Source organism: Tursiops truncatus, chromosome 14 (genome assembly GCF_011762595.2).
Source record: "Tursiops truncatus isolate mTurTru1 chromosome 14, mTurTru1.mat.Y, whole genome shotgun sequence".
Classification (NCBI taxonomy): Eukaryota; Metazoa; Chordata; class Mammalia; order Artiodactyla; family Delphinidae; genus Tursiops; species Tursiops truncatus.
Window position 1 is genome coordinate 54,817,904 of NC_047047.1, and position 17,292 is coordinate 54,835,195.

Sequence of the window (17,292 nt, forward strand, 5' to 3'; positions counted from 1 at the left end):
ATTGTGTGGTCCAGGTAGGAACCAAGTATGAAAGGCTGATATCAAAGTAAATATGATGGGACAAATTTAATTCTTCTTTCCTCTACCCTCTATTCTCTTCAGATGGGCTCTGGAGGATACATATAAACAACAGATCCAAGTAGTAATTCTCAAGTGTAGAACACATGGGATGTCCTAGAGCCCACTTTGTAGAGGATGGTGCAATCTTATGGGATTACCCCAGATCTGACTCAGACCCATAAATTAACCCCAGGATCAATCCTACATTCTAGGAATTTTCCAAAAGTGAGATGATCAGAACCCAGATCAAATTCCCCATGTCTTCCCCAAAGTAAATCTACACATCCAAAATTCAGATCAAATCCAGACCATTTTCTCTAGTGAGGCAATCTGCTATAATATTTGTTGATAGATCTGATACTTGGGCATATGTTCTAAAAGCCCCAGCAATCAAGCAGTGTAGTTCAAATTACATAACTACTCATTAAGACAATGAATGAAGACACAAACATGATGAAACGTAGTCCAGAAGCATATTTTAAGAGATGCATCTTTTTCACGGGCAGAAAGCTCTGTTTAGGCCTGTATTATGTAAATAACTTAATTCAAGCACACTGAAACCTAGAAGACAAATGTTAGGTTTAAAGTATCTAAAGTTACTATATGAAAAACAGCAATCATCTGTTTCCAGAGAGGGTCAAACAGGATGAAGTATACTCCGTACATAACATGAAAAACATAGGACTGGGGCTTCCCTGGTGGCGCAGTGGTTGAGAATCTGCCTGCCAATGCAGGGGTCACAGGTTCGAGCCCTGCTCTGGGAAGATCCCACATGCCACGGAGCAACTAAGCCCGTGCACCACAACTACTGAGCCTGCGCTCTAGAGCCCGTGAGCCACAACTACTGAGCCCATGTGCCGCAACTACGGAAGCCCAAGCGCCTACAGCCCGTGCTCCACAACGAGAGAAGCCACTGCAATGAGAAGCCCGCGCACTGCAACGAAGAGTAGCCCGTTCTCCACAACTAGAGAAAGCCCGCGCGCAGCAACAAACACCCAACACAAATAATTTTAAAAAATAAATTAAAAAAAAACAACATAAGACTTAGATACAAAAGAATTTTTTTTTTTTTTTTTACTGGTAAAGGTTAATTCTAGGAAGAATAACTCTTGACAAATAAGAACTGCTTTCTCTGAAAAATCTTTTAATAAAACAAGATTTAAATGCTTTGATGGGGTAAGTATAATCCTATATCATTGTAGGAGAACTCATAAATTATCTTCTACAAGACTCTGTTATCCCTAAGATTACAGAATTCAATTTGTTTGAATATCTCTAATTAGCTAATTATGCTCAAGCTGGGAGAAAATTTTGAAACCACCACTTATGAAAGTGTACATTAGCAAGTGGTAGTTAACTGGTTACTGCTTCTCAGGGTTCATAGAGGAGTTCCACAACAGGAATAAAATTCACTGAAAATATAATATACATATCTAGTCCTTATACTCTGACACCAAAGATTTCTAATATGCTTAAACTTGAAGGTAGACTTTAAGTAGGAAATTTACTCAGCCTAACTGAGAATACTGGTAAAAATGAAAATTTCTTAATTGACAAAAATGGTCCATCAAAGTTGAAAGTATAATTTTTTTCTAACTTCCTTATTTCCTCCTGATGCAGTTACAAAGTCAATCAGAACTGAAGTTCATCTTTGTTCCTTCTAACTTCTGTTTCTCTGCCATCTCATCATTTTCAACCCTTAAGGTTGTGCAAGTCAGAAGGGTGGGATAAACTTTGTATATAACCGATTTCACACAATAAGTAGTAATAGTTCATTGGGTTCAATAGCTTTTCTCAATTGGAAAGCAACTTAATTGTCCAAAAGTGGCAGGGTTAATAATGATGATCTAGCCAATGAAATAACAAACACTCATTAATTATCAGGCTATAATACAATAATCTAAAAACTTCCCATATTTTTAAAAAAAGATTTAAAAACTACATATTGCTCACCCTTGAACAGCATGGATCCACTTACACCCGGATTTTTTTCAACAGATACCTACTACAGTAATACACAGTCCAATGTTGGTGTAATCTGTGTATGCGGAACCCAGATACAGAGGAACCAAAGATACAGAGGGCCGACTGTAAAGTTATCAACAGATTTTCGATTCCATGGAGGGTTGGTATCCCTGATCCCCACGTTTTTCAAGGGTCTACTGTGCAACACACCAGAAATAATTATAAAAATACTAGAAATGGAAAAAGAACAGGAACACATTAATGAGAATAGTTGTGCTTATGCTGGGATTGTGGGTAATTGTTTTTATAACTTAAAAAATGATTTCTTCTTTTCCCTCAAAGATCTTAGTGAGACTCTCAGGCTTAAGAGCTGTCAAAAACTAAACCACAGTTAGGCTGGATAAGCGATGAATAAGGCAGGCTGAAAAGTTCCTAACAGGTAAGTTCTCAAAGAGAGAAGATATACCACTAGAGATTCTTTATATATTCTGACTATCCTCCAAGGTAAAAGGATCGAAGGGAAAAGTACCTTATATCTACATCTGAGTACCTGCATCTCTTGAAGTCATCAGAAAATAAGACAGGCTGATGATAGACACGTGATAAAACAAGTATAGCAAAATGTTAATTACAGAATCTAAATGGTGGTTATATGGATGTTCACTGTAAATTACTTCATCTTTTTGTACATTAAACAGTTTTCATAATAAAACAGAAAAAAATTATATGTGAGGTACATACATTTCTAGGGGAAAATATAAATTGCAGAGTACTCTGGAAGATTTTATAGGGAAATAAAAATATTAAGGTAGTTGGGCTATGGGATTTGAATACCATCCTGTTAAAAAAAAAGTAAGTTTTCTATATATACTATGCAGAGTTATAGATCCTTAGATCCTGTAGTATAGCTAGTCTCCAAAGGTGACAGCCCCAATAAACCATGCCTTCCAGTATTCATGCCCTTCCATAGTCCTCTTGGAATCGGGGATGGCCCTGTGACTTACTTTTTAACTAATAGAAGTTGCATAACTTTCAAGACTAGATATTAATAAGCCTTGCATATTCTAAGACTGGTTCCTTTCTTCAGGAGTACTGAGCTGCCATTTAAGAAGTCTAACCAGTCTGAGACACCATGCCAGAGAGGCCACATATACGTACTCAGTTTGACAGTTTCATCTAAGCCCAGCCTGCCAGCCATTCAGACGTGTACCAGACATGAAACTGTCTGACCTTCTAGTCAAATATCACCAAGTGACCTTAATGTAGAACTGCCTAGTTAAGCTCTGCCCAAATTTCTGACCCACAATAATATGATATATAATAACGTAATTGTTATTTTAAGCTAAGTTGGTTTTTTTTTTTAATTTTATTTATTTATTTTTGGCTGTGTTGGGTCTTTGTTGCTGCGCATGGGCTTTCTCTAGTTGAGGTGAGCGGGGTCTACTCTTTGTTGCAGTGCGCGGGCTTCTCATGGCGGCGGCTTCTCTTGTTGCAGAGCATGGGCTCTAGGCACACGGGTTTCAGTAGTTATGGCACGTGGGCTCAGCAGTTGTGGCGCCACTAGCTGTGGCGCACGGGCTCAGCTGCACAGCAGCACGTGGGATCCTCACAGACCAGGGCTGGAACCTGTGTCCCCTGCATTGGCAGGCAGACTCTTAACCACTGTGCCACCAGGGAACCCCTAAGCTGCCAAGTTTTGGGGTGCTTTTTAAAAACCAGAATACATAAATAAGGTACCTTACACAGTAAATATTTAGCCCAAATCCTTCATTTTTATAAAATGATCCATTCTCAATGTACTGAAAAATAAAAAAGAACCCTGTAATCTCTAGGCCAAGCAAGTGAGAATAAAAAAATAAGGAAAAGGGCTAGTTAGTTAGAAATATCACTGCCTAGCCTATTCAAATATAAACACCCCACTCACTGTCTAATAAAAACTCAGCTAAGCAACAAATAGCAGGCTATTTCTTAAACCATTAAAATTTTACATATTGGGTGATATGTACAGAAGAGCGAATGTGGTAGATGTAATTTTTGCTATTTAAGTTCATACTGAATCCACCAACTGACACTGTCAGTGATCTGAGACTCCCATACAAGTTGCTACCTTAATAAAGAGTTAATAGATGGGACCCTGTAGAGAACAAACAAGGGGGAAGCGGGGGGCAGGGGCTGGGGGTGGGTGGTGGTGGGAGGAATTGGGAGATTGGGACTGACATATATACACCAATATGTATAAAATAGATTACTAATAAGAACCTGCTTATAAAAAAAAAAATTAGATGGGACTTCCCTGGTGGCTCAGTAGTTAAGAATCCGCCTGCCAACGCAGGGGACACGGGTTTGATCCCTGGTCCGGGAAGATCACACATGTCGCAGAGCAACTAAGCCCATGCACCACAACTACTGAGCCTGCGCTCCAGAGCCCACGAGCCACAACTACTGAAGCCCATGTGCATAGAGAGCCCGTGCTTCACAACAAGAGAAGCCACTGCAATGAGAAGTCCGTGCACTGCAATGAAGAATAGCCCCCACTCACCATAGCTAGAAGAAAGTCTGCACAGTAACGAAGACCCAACTCAACCAAAAATAAATAAAAAGTAAAAAAAAAAAAAAAGTTAATAGAGAATTGACTGCATCTGTAATGATAAAATGTCTTAAGCCTCTACCAGTGAAATTTGGTTTTCAGTGACTTGTTGAGAAAAATTTAGGGATCACAAACTCATATATGTTATCCACCAATAAACACAATACTTGATACAGGCAATAAAACAAAGTTTATGACTATACATGTAATAGGTGCTTGACAAATGTTGATGGAATGAATATAAAAAGTCTACACATTCAGCTTATAAATTATAATTGTGTGAGAGAATCATAAGTTGATGCATCTAAATAACATAGTCATTAATACCCTTAATTTTATACTTGTTTTAAGAAAACACAAAAGTACCTTCTAAAAAAAAAAAAGTACCTTCTAAATAGTTATAAAATATGAATTAAAACTATAATTCTTATATCTGTCCTAGAAGTGAAAATTCAAAAGATATTAAATTACTGCCCTTATTAATCTTTTATTTCTTTAATATGTATGCTTCTAGAGTTTTTTCATGCTATTAAAATAATAATCAAACTATTCCTTTCTTCCAGTAAAGGCAGCAGAGCAAGATTCAAGTGGCTGCTAGGAAAAAGCAAAAAAGGGAGACATTAGGCTACTTTAAGTTGAAGAACCCATTCGCAACTTGAAGTCTCATTTAAACAGTATATAAAAGTATAAATTGGAAAGATTCAATCCCTGAAGATTAAAAAACTATCAGAAGTTCTTAACTTTAAGGTAGTTCAATTTATTTTTTTCCTTTATGATTAGTCCAACAGAGGACTGGATAAATCAATATATTTATACTAAGAACACTACATAGCAATGAAAATGAACAAGGCACTGTTATACACCTAAAAGTTATATAGTACTGTTAATCAACTATACCTCAATTTTAAACATAAATTTAAAAAAAGAAAGTGAACGAATGACGACTCTACTTATCTTACAAATATAATGCTGAGGGAAAGAAACCAGGCACAAGAAGCCATACTGAATGATTTCAAAACACAGCCAAAATTAATCTATGATGTTAGAAGTCAAGACAGCAGTTATCCTTTGACAGGGGAGGAAAAGGAGTGACTAGGAATTACCAAGGGGCTTCTGAGACTCTGGTAATGTTTTGTGATCCATGTTCTGTGTTATTATGATCTGTGTACTTTTTTTGTATGTATGCTATACTTTAATTAAAAGCTTACTTGGGTGGAGGGTGGGCAAAGCTACAGGATTTTAATCTTTTTACACCTGAAGCAGAGGTATTCCAACACTTTATTCTATTTTATTTATTTAGGCTGCACCAGGTCTTAGTGGTGGCACACGGGATCTTCGTTGTGGCGTGCAGGATCTTTAGTTGCGGCATGCGGGCTTCTTAGCTACAGCATGTGGACTCTTAGTTGCAGGATCTAGTTCCCCAACTAGGGGTCAAACCCGGGCCCCCTGCATTAGGAGCACGGAGTCTTACCCACTGGACCACCAGGGAAGTCCCTCCAACACTTTATTCTTTTTTCTTATTTATTTATTTCCAACACTTTATTCTTTTTTCTTATTTATTTATTTATTTATGGCTGCATTGGGTCTTCGTTGCTGTGCGCGGGCTTTCTCTAGTTGTGGCAAGCGGGGGCTACTCTTTGTGGCGGTGTGTGGGCTTCTCATTGCAGTGGCTTTTCTTGTTGCAGAGCACGGGCTCTAGGTGCACAGGCTTCAGCAGTTGTGGCACAGGGGCTTAGCTGCTCCGTGGCATGTGGGATCTTCCTGGACTAGGGCTCATGTATCCATGTCCCCTGCACTGGCAGGTGGATTCTTAACCACTGCCACCAGGGAAGTTCCCAACATTTTAATCCTCTTTTTTCTTTTAAACATCTTTATTGGAGTATAATTGCTTTACAATGGTGTGTTAGTTTCTGCTTTATAACAAAGTGAATCAGCTATACACATACATATATCCCCATATCTCCTCCCTCTTGCGTCTCCCTCGCACCCTCCCTATCCCACCCCTCTAGGTGGTCACAAAGCACCGAGCTGATCTCCCTGTGTTATGTGGCTGCTTCCCACTAGCTATCTATTTTACATTTGGTAGTATATATAAGTCCATGCCACTCTCTCACTTCGTCCCAGCTTACCCTTCCCCCTCCCCGTGTCCTCAAGTCCATTCTCTACATCTGTGTCTTTATTCCTATCCTGCCCCTAGGTTCTTCATAACCTTTTTTTTTTTTTTAAGATTCCATGTATATGTGTTAGCATATGGTATTTGTTTTTCTCTTTCTGACTTACTTCACTCTGTATGACAGACTCTAGGTCCATCCATCTCACTACAAATAACTCAATTTCGTTTCTTTTTATGACTGAGTAATATTCCATTGTATATATGTGCCACATCTTTATCCATTCATCTTTCGATGGACACTTACGCTGCTTCCATGTGCTGGCTATTGTAAATAGAGCTGCAGTGAACATTGTGGTACAAGAATTATGGTTTTCTCAGGGTATATGCCCAGTAGTGGGATTGCTGGGTCCTATGGCAGTTCTATTTTTAGTTTTTTAAGGAACCTCCATACTGTCCTCCATAGTGGCTGTATCAGTTTACATTCCCACCAACACTGCGAGATGGTTCCCTTTTCTCCACACCGTCTCCAGCATTTATTGTTTGTAGAGTTTTTGATGATGGCCATTCGGACTGGTGTGAGGTGATACCTCATTCCAACATTTTACCCTTGATACTTTACACTGTACGCTAATTTATCTGCAGAACCATGGTGTAAAACGATATAATTATTGAAGGTGGCTTGGAGATCACATAAGCCAAATGAGAATGCAGGAATTGACTTCCAAGTTTACATAACACAGAGCAGAACCAGGACTAGAACACAGGCCTCCAAACTCCTATTCCAGTGCTTGACACTATACAATAGTGTCAAATCCTCTTTCTCTAGTAGCTGCTTTTACAATATCTGCAGATATGCTTTCCTAATTCCCAAGTCCTGATCAATATACTGTGGTACAATGCTGCCCCAGAAGGAACACTGGAAAATGTTATGAAGATACAGAAATGCAAGAAAGGGATAATAATCTGCCTTACTATGGTACCAAATAACATACATACAGTAAATGTATCTGTCAGTGTCATGTCAATATATCTGTTAATTGGATAGAAAAAAGTTCTAATGAGAAGAAAATTAAGACAGAATTTTAGTAGTGACTTGTTGGGGAAGGGAAGCTTCTAAAAATGACCCCCCAAAATAGTCTCAAACATTTATAAGACATTCTGGGCTTCCCTGGTGGTGCAGCAGTTGAGAGTCCGCCTGCCGATGCAGGGGACACGGGTTCGTGCCCCGGTCAGGGAAGATCCCACATGCCGCGGAGTGGCTGGGCCTGTGAGCCATGGCCGCTGGGTCTGCGCGTCCGGAGCCTGTGCTCCGCACGGGAGAGGCCACAGCAGTGAGAGGCCCGCGTACCGCAAAAAAAAAAAAAAAAGAATCCACTTGCCAATGCAGGGGACACAAGTTCGAGCCCTTGTCCGGGAAGATCCCATGTGCTGCGGAGCAACTAAACCCGTGCACCACAACTACTGAGCCTGCGCTCTAGAGCCCGCGAGCCACAACTACTGAGCCCAGGCGCCTAGAGCCCGTGCTCCGCAAAAAGAGAAGTCAATGCAATGAGAAGCCTGTGCACAGCAACGAAGAGTAGACCCCGCTTAGCCGCACTAGAGAAAGACCGTGCGCAGCAAGGAAGACTCAACGCAGCCAAAAATAAATTTTAAAAAAAAGAGTCATAAATTATGTTGCTACTATGTACCTTGATATGATGTGATGAGAATGGTACTTTATCTCTGTGGTCTTCATCCCCCAAAACCCATAACCCCAGTCTAATCATGAAGAATATCAGACAAATTCTAGTAGAGGGATATCCTACGCTGTACTCAACCAATACTCCTCAAAATTGTCAAGGTCATTAGAAACAAGGAAAATTTAAGAAACTGTCACAGCCAAGAAGAGCTAAACAGAAATGACAACTGGTGGGAACTTGTAACAGAAAAAGAACACCAGGTAAAAACTAAAGAAATCTGAATAAACTATGGACTTTGGTTAATGATAATGTATCAATATTGGTTTGTTAGTTGTAACAAATGTATCATACTAACGTAAGATGTTAGTAACAGAGGAAGTTTTGTGTGTGCATGCGTGTGTGTGTGTGTGCGCGCGCATGTGTCTGCACGCAGGAGTTAATGTGGAAACTCTGTGCTATCGACTCTATTTTTCTGTAAATTTAAAACTGTTCTAAATAGTCTATTTAAAAAAAAAGGTCATGCCACATAAAATGATTAAGTAAAACAGTACCAGTTATAAGAGACTGGGAAAAATTATGAAGGTAGTACTCAGATGACTGAAGTTCAGAAAACACTTAGAAGGAAAGAAAGCCTTTTCAATCACAAGGTCCAATCAAGGCTCTACCACCTACTAGTTATACCACTTCCTTACCCATAAAATGGAAAGAAGAATATGAAGACATCATAAGACTGTTGTGAGGATTAAATCAGATCATGAATATCTGCTTTATAAGCTGTTAAAGCCCTGTAGATATGTTATTCAATGTACGAAGGAATATAACACATTCTCCCGGAAAAAAAGATGCATGTTGAGTGAAGTAAAGTTAAAATACTATTCTGCTTTGTGGTACTTGTGTATAAAACACACACACACACACACACACACACACACACACACAGAAGGTAAAATATAAGTGTCTAAAAAAATTACTTCATGTTTTGAAATCGCATTTTTGGTTATGTGGAGCCTTGAGTTTCCAAATAACTGCTTTTAGTACTATGATAATATTAGTGATTATATTTTTTATTATTATAATTTCTCATTCTTTTTATAATCCGATAAAAAAAACATGCATCTGTAAGTACTTTAAAAAAAAAAAAAAGTGTGACTAAACTCTAGTGCCCAGTGATGGATACTTACAGGGGATAAAAACCATATGGAAAAAATGAAGTGATTACTACAAAAGTCAGGACTGGTAGATAATTTTGGACAGAAGACACTGTGATTGGAAGGGGCATATGTAGGAGCTTCTGGAGTGGCTGACAAAGGTCTATTTCTTCTTCTGAATTGTGGTTACAAGGGTGTTCACTTCACAGTATTGTAGTTTACTAAGCTATACATTTGTGTGGCTTTCTGTACCTGTTTTAGTTTTACAATAAAAGGTAAAAAAGAGAAAGGAAATAGGCTTCCAAAAATATATATTGTAAAACAACATTTAACCATTGTGAACACAAAATCTTAAATGTAAGTCTATCTTAGTTATTTGATTATAAACATATATACAAAATCGGTACCTTAAAAAATTCTAGTTCTAAATGATGTGAGGCAAAACTGCTTCAGCTTCAAAGCAGGTATGAGAATGGAAGTTCACCTCAAAATCTGAATACTTATGAGCGTAACAAATATTCTTAAACAAATCACTAACCTCTCTACTCAAAAGATAAAAATAAGACTTCTCTTCCAGGGTAAGTGGGAAGAACAAGTGGAATAAATACACAAATGGGGTTGAAAACCAGCGTGGTAGACAATGTAATTTGTATCTGTCCAGTGAAGAAGAAGAGATGAGACAAAAATCTGAGTGGCCATCACAAAGCAGGATCTCAAATACTCATTCACGTCTGATTCCAGGAGGTGTCAATACTATAAGCATGCTCATCTCCAAATACTACCATTTTCAGAGGACTCTCCATTACAAACCTGTATTGCAACATTTAAGTTAGGGGAAGAAGTCCTACAAATACAACTGCATATCAAATATGACTGTCTAAAATATAGAACAATCAGGAAATTAATGACTCATCAGGAAAGCAAAGGTGAATTAACATTTTATTTTATGCCAAATTCACAGAGAAGTCATTTATTTTTCCGCTCCAACCAACCAGAACTGAGCCAAGAACCAGGAAGTAACCAAAAAAAGGAGCCTAAAACAGTTAAAACTGAAACCATGAAGTTAAAATACTAAGTTTGAAAACCACTTCATTTATTTTCAGGAAGGTTCCTCTGGCCCTCATAATTTACGTCTTAACTAAGCTCATTAAAACTGTGTACAAACCAAAGTAATCTGGTTTTCCAATTCACAGCAAATGAAAAGCAGTAAATTAAAAAGTGTTTCAGGTGAAGCTGCTAAGGTAAGCAAGAACAGCTCACCAATAAGAACACAACTATTTTTAAAAAGACACAAGAAATCAAAGGCCTACAGTCCAAGATCATTCAGTGCAGAGGCAAACCACCTTAAGACATTTTCAATCACTCTTGAGGTATTAGTTGTATTTTTTAAATTATTTATGTGAAAATTAGTTATACCTGATATTATTATATTACCATATATTTGGAGACTATATATATACACATATATTTAGTTATACACATATTTATTAAAATTTTGGTTATGTTTGAACCAGCTTATAGTCTGTTTTTTTTCAGTCCTCTTAATGACTCTGGAAGCCATTTAGTACCACTTAATAAATTCCTTTCTGCTCAAACTAGCTAGAGAAGACTCTGGGTTTTTGCAACTGAATGTGACAGATACATAATGGTTCTAATTATTTTTCCCAAATATAATTCATTAATGAATCCATCCTCTTCCCCACTAATCTGAAATGTAACCTTCATCATATGCCAAATACTTTATATGTTTGAGTCTGTTTTCAAAATATTTTTCCTATTTATTCGACTACCAACACCACACTTTTTTGATTACTACAGCTTTACAGTAATCTTTAGAATGTGTTTGGATAAATGCCCAGGCCTCTCTTGATCGCTGTGCTATTCAAATTCACTAGTGACTATTAAAATTCACTGTGATGATTCCAATTTTATTATTTACCAAATTAAACAGAAGTTGGTATCCCTCAAGTTAATGTAGGTAATGCCCTCAACTATTTCTTATATTAACTAGCTCCACTGTAGGAGAGCACTTAGGTCCTGTTAAGCAAAAAAAGAACCACTTTAACCAAGTGCTCAAAGAAAACATCACAAATAACAGAAAAAACATCTATCACGTGCCCCTTATATGATGCACTCTAAGGACACAACATCACTTATAGAGTATACATATGCCAAAAACGCATATTCTAAATCTAATCATGATGAAACATAAGACAAACCCAAATTGAGAGACATCCTACAAAATAAATGGCTGGTAATCTTCAAAAATGTTTATCTCATTAAAAAAAAAAAAAGACTGAGGAATGGTTCAGTCCCAGATTAAAGAAACCAAGAAGACTAAAGAAACAAAAACTAAATGAAATGCATGATCCTGGACTAGAACAGAGGGGAAAAAAATGCTACATGGAACAAATCAGTGAAATATAAATAATGTCTAGAGATTTAAAACTAGTATTGTACAAATGTTTATTTCCTGATTTTGATCACTGTACTATGGTTGTATAATGCCCTTACTCTTAGGAAATGTACACTGTGATATTTAGGGATAAAGGGGCATAATATTTGCAACTTATTCTCAAATGGCTCAGTAGGAAAAAAATGTATGTAGAGAAAGAACAATAAAGCATACACAACAAAATGCTAGTAATTTTGGATCGGAGTGAAGAACATTCATTTGTTTGAACTATTCTTGTAACTTTTCCATATATTTGAAACTATTTCAAAATAAAAGTTAAAGAAGAAAAAGAAAGGAGAAATAATACACTTTAGAAAAAAAATTTCATACCCACAAACATGGAATTCATGAAGTTTTTACTTTCCTCCCAAGGTCTGAAATACATCAAAACAAGTACAAGATATGGTCTCTGTTCTCAAGGAGTTTTCCATCTGGCTGGGATGACAAAGCAAATACATAATATTTTTATAAGAAGTGTCACAAAGCAGTAACTGTCAAATGTGTGAGAGAAGCAGTAAGTGCTAGAAATTTAGAGGAAAAAAAGATCACGATGGATAAAGTTGTCCTACTGAAAGAAAAGAGACTGGATTCAGGTCCTGAAGTTTAAGCAAAACCTGGCTAGGCAGAAAAAAGAAGAAAATTCCAGAGAGAATATTTGTGGACAAATGAGTAACAGAGATTGACTACACAGTTTGTTAACATCAGAGAATGAAAATCAAGGCTGGAAAGAAAGGCTAGGGCCAAATTATGGAGCGCTTTGAATCCTACCCCAAAGAAAATTGGATATCATACTATATGTAATAGCCAACCACTAAATGGTTCTGACATAGTATTATTAATACAAGTAATTTCCCCATTTCTGTCTAGAATCTGACTGATTCAATCAACTTAACAATTCCTAAAAGAACCTTTCCTTTTGTACTAACAGATCTTTTGATTCCTCCACTTGAGTGCCTGCTGACACAGAATTTAGTATGGCACGTATATTGAATCCTTATTGTGCGTTAGGCAGGCCAGGGAAGCTGGCTCAGCACCAACCATACAGTCATTATAAATGGCCACTTAACACCGTCGATACCTATAATTGTTATCGGTGAAACTGAAACTAATTTAATTTTTGTATATCTCTTTTCCTTGCCAAATATAAAACGGTAAACTTTTGCTGATAAACTTCACTATGTGTAGGGACAGATTTTTATCAGTGTCAACACTAAAAGTTTCATTAAGCATTTTAATTCAGAATCATATACCAGTGATCACATCTGGAAGTATTTTTTGTTGCACATAAACCAATCTTACACTAAATTCATTCTACAAGGTTAATAACAAATTGTAATCTAAGATGCCAATTTTGTAAACTCTGCACGAATCATCTTTTTTGAGAACCCTTCATTATATTTCCAACACCCCTTTTCCCTTAACAGAAGAATCAAATTACAAAAAGAAAAGGCCCAGAATCAAAATATTTTGATGGTTATAGAACAAACTGGCAATTTAATAGGAGTGACTAAGAGTTGAATATTTATGATTTCTAAAAGCATATGGTATGGTAATAAGAAATAAAATACTAAAGAGTTTCATAATCTTAGCATTTCGTGAATATCTGCTCAAACGAACATTTACCTAGATTCACTTCTAACTTGTAACTGTACCTAACAATACTAGTTTATTCTAAAGAACTGTTAAGAATTCTCCGTTTCTGTTATCCTTGGTAAGGTAAAGAACAATTACATCAAGCCATTCTGCAGAGGTCAACAACTACTGCCCACAAGCCAAATCTGATCCCACAACCTGCTTTCGTAGGACCAGCTAACCAAGAATGATTTTTCATATTTTTAAACACCTGAAAAATGAATTCAAAGAACAGTATTAAAGGACCCAAGAAAATTACATGACATTCAGTGACTATAAGTAAAGTTTTATCACAGTCTCACCCATTTAAGTAAAGTTTTATCACAGTCCTACCCAAAAGTTAGATATTCCTTTAGGTATTCAGAATTGTTGTGATGTTTAGAGCCAAACTGCTGAACTTGAGGATTATTGTCTCTACAAAGAAAGTTTTTGAGTCTGACTTAGTGCCATAATTTCTGAAACTATCTTTTTTTAATTTATTTTTTAAAATTTATTTTTGGCTGTGTTGGGTCTTCGTTGTGGTGCACGGGCTTCTCATTGCAGTGGCTTCTCTTGCTGCAGAGCACAGGCTCTAGGCGCGTGGGCTTCAGTAGTTGTGGCACACAAGCTCAGCAGTTGTGGCTCACGGGCTCTAGAGCACAGGGTCAGTAGTTGTGGCGCATGGGCTTAGTTGCTCTGCGGCATGTGGGATCTTCCCGGACTAGGGCTCGAACCCGTGTCCCCTGCATTGGCAGGCGGATTCTTAATCCCTGGGCCACCAGGGAAGTCCCCCTGAAACTATCTTCTCAACTAGAGAGGGTTCAAGCAAAAGACAGCTTTTGATCCCAATGACCAGCAAATAAGAACTCAATATATATATTTGTTAAATGAACTAATTTGCTTGACAACCACAAATTAATATTTATCCACATAAGCATTTACACTGAATTCACAAAAGATTGCTGTCTGTAGCCATATGTATATATAGCAAAGGTCATTAAGTAATTACCACTGAAATTCTTACTTCCTTACTCATATGTACAGAGCACTGGTATTTCTATTCTAAATCTTAGCAACCTTATTTAAGCAACCATTGTTCATCTCATTAAGGAATGATACCATACAAAATTATTTTCGGATACTGGCATAAATGATGTGCCATGTATCATATCACCATCTCATGGCAAATGGTCTACTTCCATGCTTCCACAATAACACATAAATCACTTTTGTTTCCCTAACACATTCACCATCTGACTAGTAAATGACAGACCTCAAATTTCTGTAAAGCTTGGTTCCTTCTCTTTCCTACCCATCCTCTCTCCTGATAGGTTGCCTTCCTTTCCAAAGCTTTTCATTATGTCGTTTGCAATGCTCCTCCTTTCATGAATAAACTTTCCTAGACCCTTTACAGAACCTCATTCCACCTATCTTTCTCTGTACCTCATACAATAGACCAGGAGATATCAGCATTTTCTTATCTTCTTCCTATTGTGGCACATAGATGATTACTCCAAAAGTCTACTTTCTCCCGAATTTGTAATTAGGCTCTACTTAAACTTCATCACTATCATCAACCAACTTCCCAGTCACTCCCCAACTTAACAGAGAAGTTTTAATGCCTGTCTCACTACCTCACTTGTCTTTTCAGATATCATCAACCTGTTGACTTCCAAATCCATGTGAACATCCTAGCTGCTCTCCTCCTTAAGGAGTGAGGAGATATCCAACTACACTGGTCTTTACCTCCAATACTCAACTGAACAATCTACCTCTATGACCACTCTAGACCTTATCACCCAGAACAATTATTCACCTGAAATCTTAAAATTCATGGCTTTGACCTATAACCACCAGTTCTTATCCTTATCCTGCAGCTCTTTCACACTTTTCACCCCCATCACACTTTACTCTAGCTTCATGGAAACTTCTGGTGTTACGCTCCTCCATTTTCTCCCTATCAGCCTTGTTTTGGCTTCACTTCTTTCCCTATCCCGCCTAGACATCCAAGATATAGCCTTTCAATCACTCTCACTACAATACCTTTAATTTTTTGGTCCCTGCTTCTTCTCACACCATTCTCCTTCTTTCTCAAATTTTGTCCCCCACGTTTACCAGAGTACTGCGTGGGGGTGGGGAGGAAGATACACAACACAGAGGACACCACAAAATCCATGGCCATCAAAACTCATCTGAGTCTCTCTACATTTCTCAAGTAAACTCCACTCCCATTAGCCTCAGTAACTACCTCAAATTCTTACAACGCTCTTCCAGCTTTCAACTCCGCCATTTCTACCTCATACGTACTCTCTGAAAGTGTCCTCACCTCTTCTTTTAAAGAGAAAAGAGCAGACCGCAGGTAGAAATACCCCTCCCCAAATTAGTATCCTTACCTCCTTTTCTCTCAACTCAGTGAAACAGCTGTCTCTTTGGTTAAAAACTAATCCTTCCCCTAGGATTACATCCTTCCCCTAGGATGTACTACTGCTCCGTAGTACATCCCCTACTATTATCTGTGGAAAGCTTATGTCCATCATACATGGCCCCCTTCCCTCACATCTGACCAATCTACTGGTCATTTGCCCTCAGCATATAAATATAGTCACATCTTCATCAACTCTAATCTCTATGATTTCAAAAACTCTCAATTATAATACTCAACGAAAATAAAATATTTTATCTAAATGTAGTCAAAAGTATGATGTGAAGTATGATCAATATTTAAACAATCATCAAACACATACCTGTTTGCCATGAAAAAGGAATAACTAATCCTATACCATTTGGTTAATGAAATACTAGGCTCTACAGAGAATTCAGTTATTGACAAATAATTAACTTTAGTTAACACCTGGTACAATAAAGATTAGAGAAAAAAATCTCCGATGACCTGATTCTCCATTTCCGTCCAGGCTTCCTGTAGTAAATATGTAATGTTGCAATAAAGCTCCTTGAAAAATGAGTCATCTTCAACCAAACATAATCAACAAGATAATGATTAGCCAAAGGCTGGCACAAATCCTACCAGAGTAATATAATTCAAATTCAGCCTCTTCAAAGATAACTCATGTTTAATGCTGGTATCTCAAAAATGTAAACCAATGATTGGGTCTATGTAATGTGTCTATATATTGACACAAGTACATGTAGAACTACATTTAAAATTTTCCTGTGTCTTAAATTTTTTATAATAATTATCATTTACCCACAAAACCTAACAACAAATGGACTTTACAATGTCATGTCTCTATTTTCTACTCTATACAAAACTCTGGAAAATTATTACCTAATGTTCACTAGAATTAATGTATTTCTGCTTATTTAGTAAGACACAAAAACTGAGCATGCCACATTAGGCACTATATTAATATGCATACTACATGCTTTAAAAATGTAATAATGTACTGTCTTTCACACAAAATCAAATTAGTGAATTATCATTAGGGGATATGCTCTAATGTTTTATTTGGTAGCACAATGGAGTTAGGCTATATCCTCTTACTTCAGAACAATACAAGTCTACCAAATGGCTAAAGCAGATTAGAAATATATCTATGGCCACAAAACAAGGCCAAGTTAACTGGATCCTGAAGGAATGAACCTGTAATACTAAACTTGGAAGCACAGTTGCTATAACCAATGAGCTAGCTATGTAACTGCTTCAAGAATTATTT

General features: G+C 37.3%; 1 protein-coding gene across 2 annotated transcripts in view; it reads right to left on the reverse strand.

The window, feature by feature from the left end:
- The window catches only part of EML4 (EMAP like 4), a 153,759-nt gene that overhangs the window by 111,896 nt on the left and 24,571 nt on the right, over positions 1–17,292 (reverse strand). The window contains exon 1 of one of the 2 annotated variants that reach the window (XM_073791415.1): positions 12,338–12,381. The exons of the other annotated variant lie outside the window; for it this stretch is intronic. Coding sequence (XP_073647516.1) covers positions 12,338–12,356 — 19 coding nt within the window. The 5' untranslated portion in view covers positions 12,357–12,381. Of the gene's footprint in view, positions 1–12,337; positions 12,382–17,292 lie in introns of those variants that run through there. 2 annotated transcript variants of the gene reach the window in all.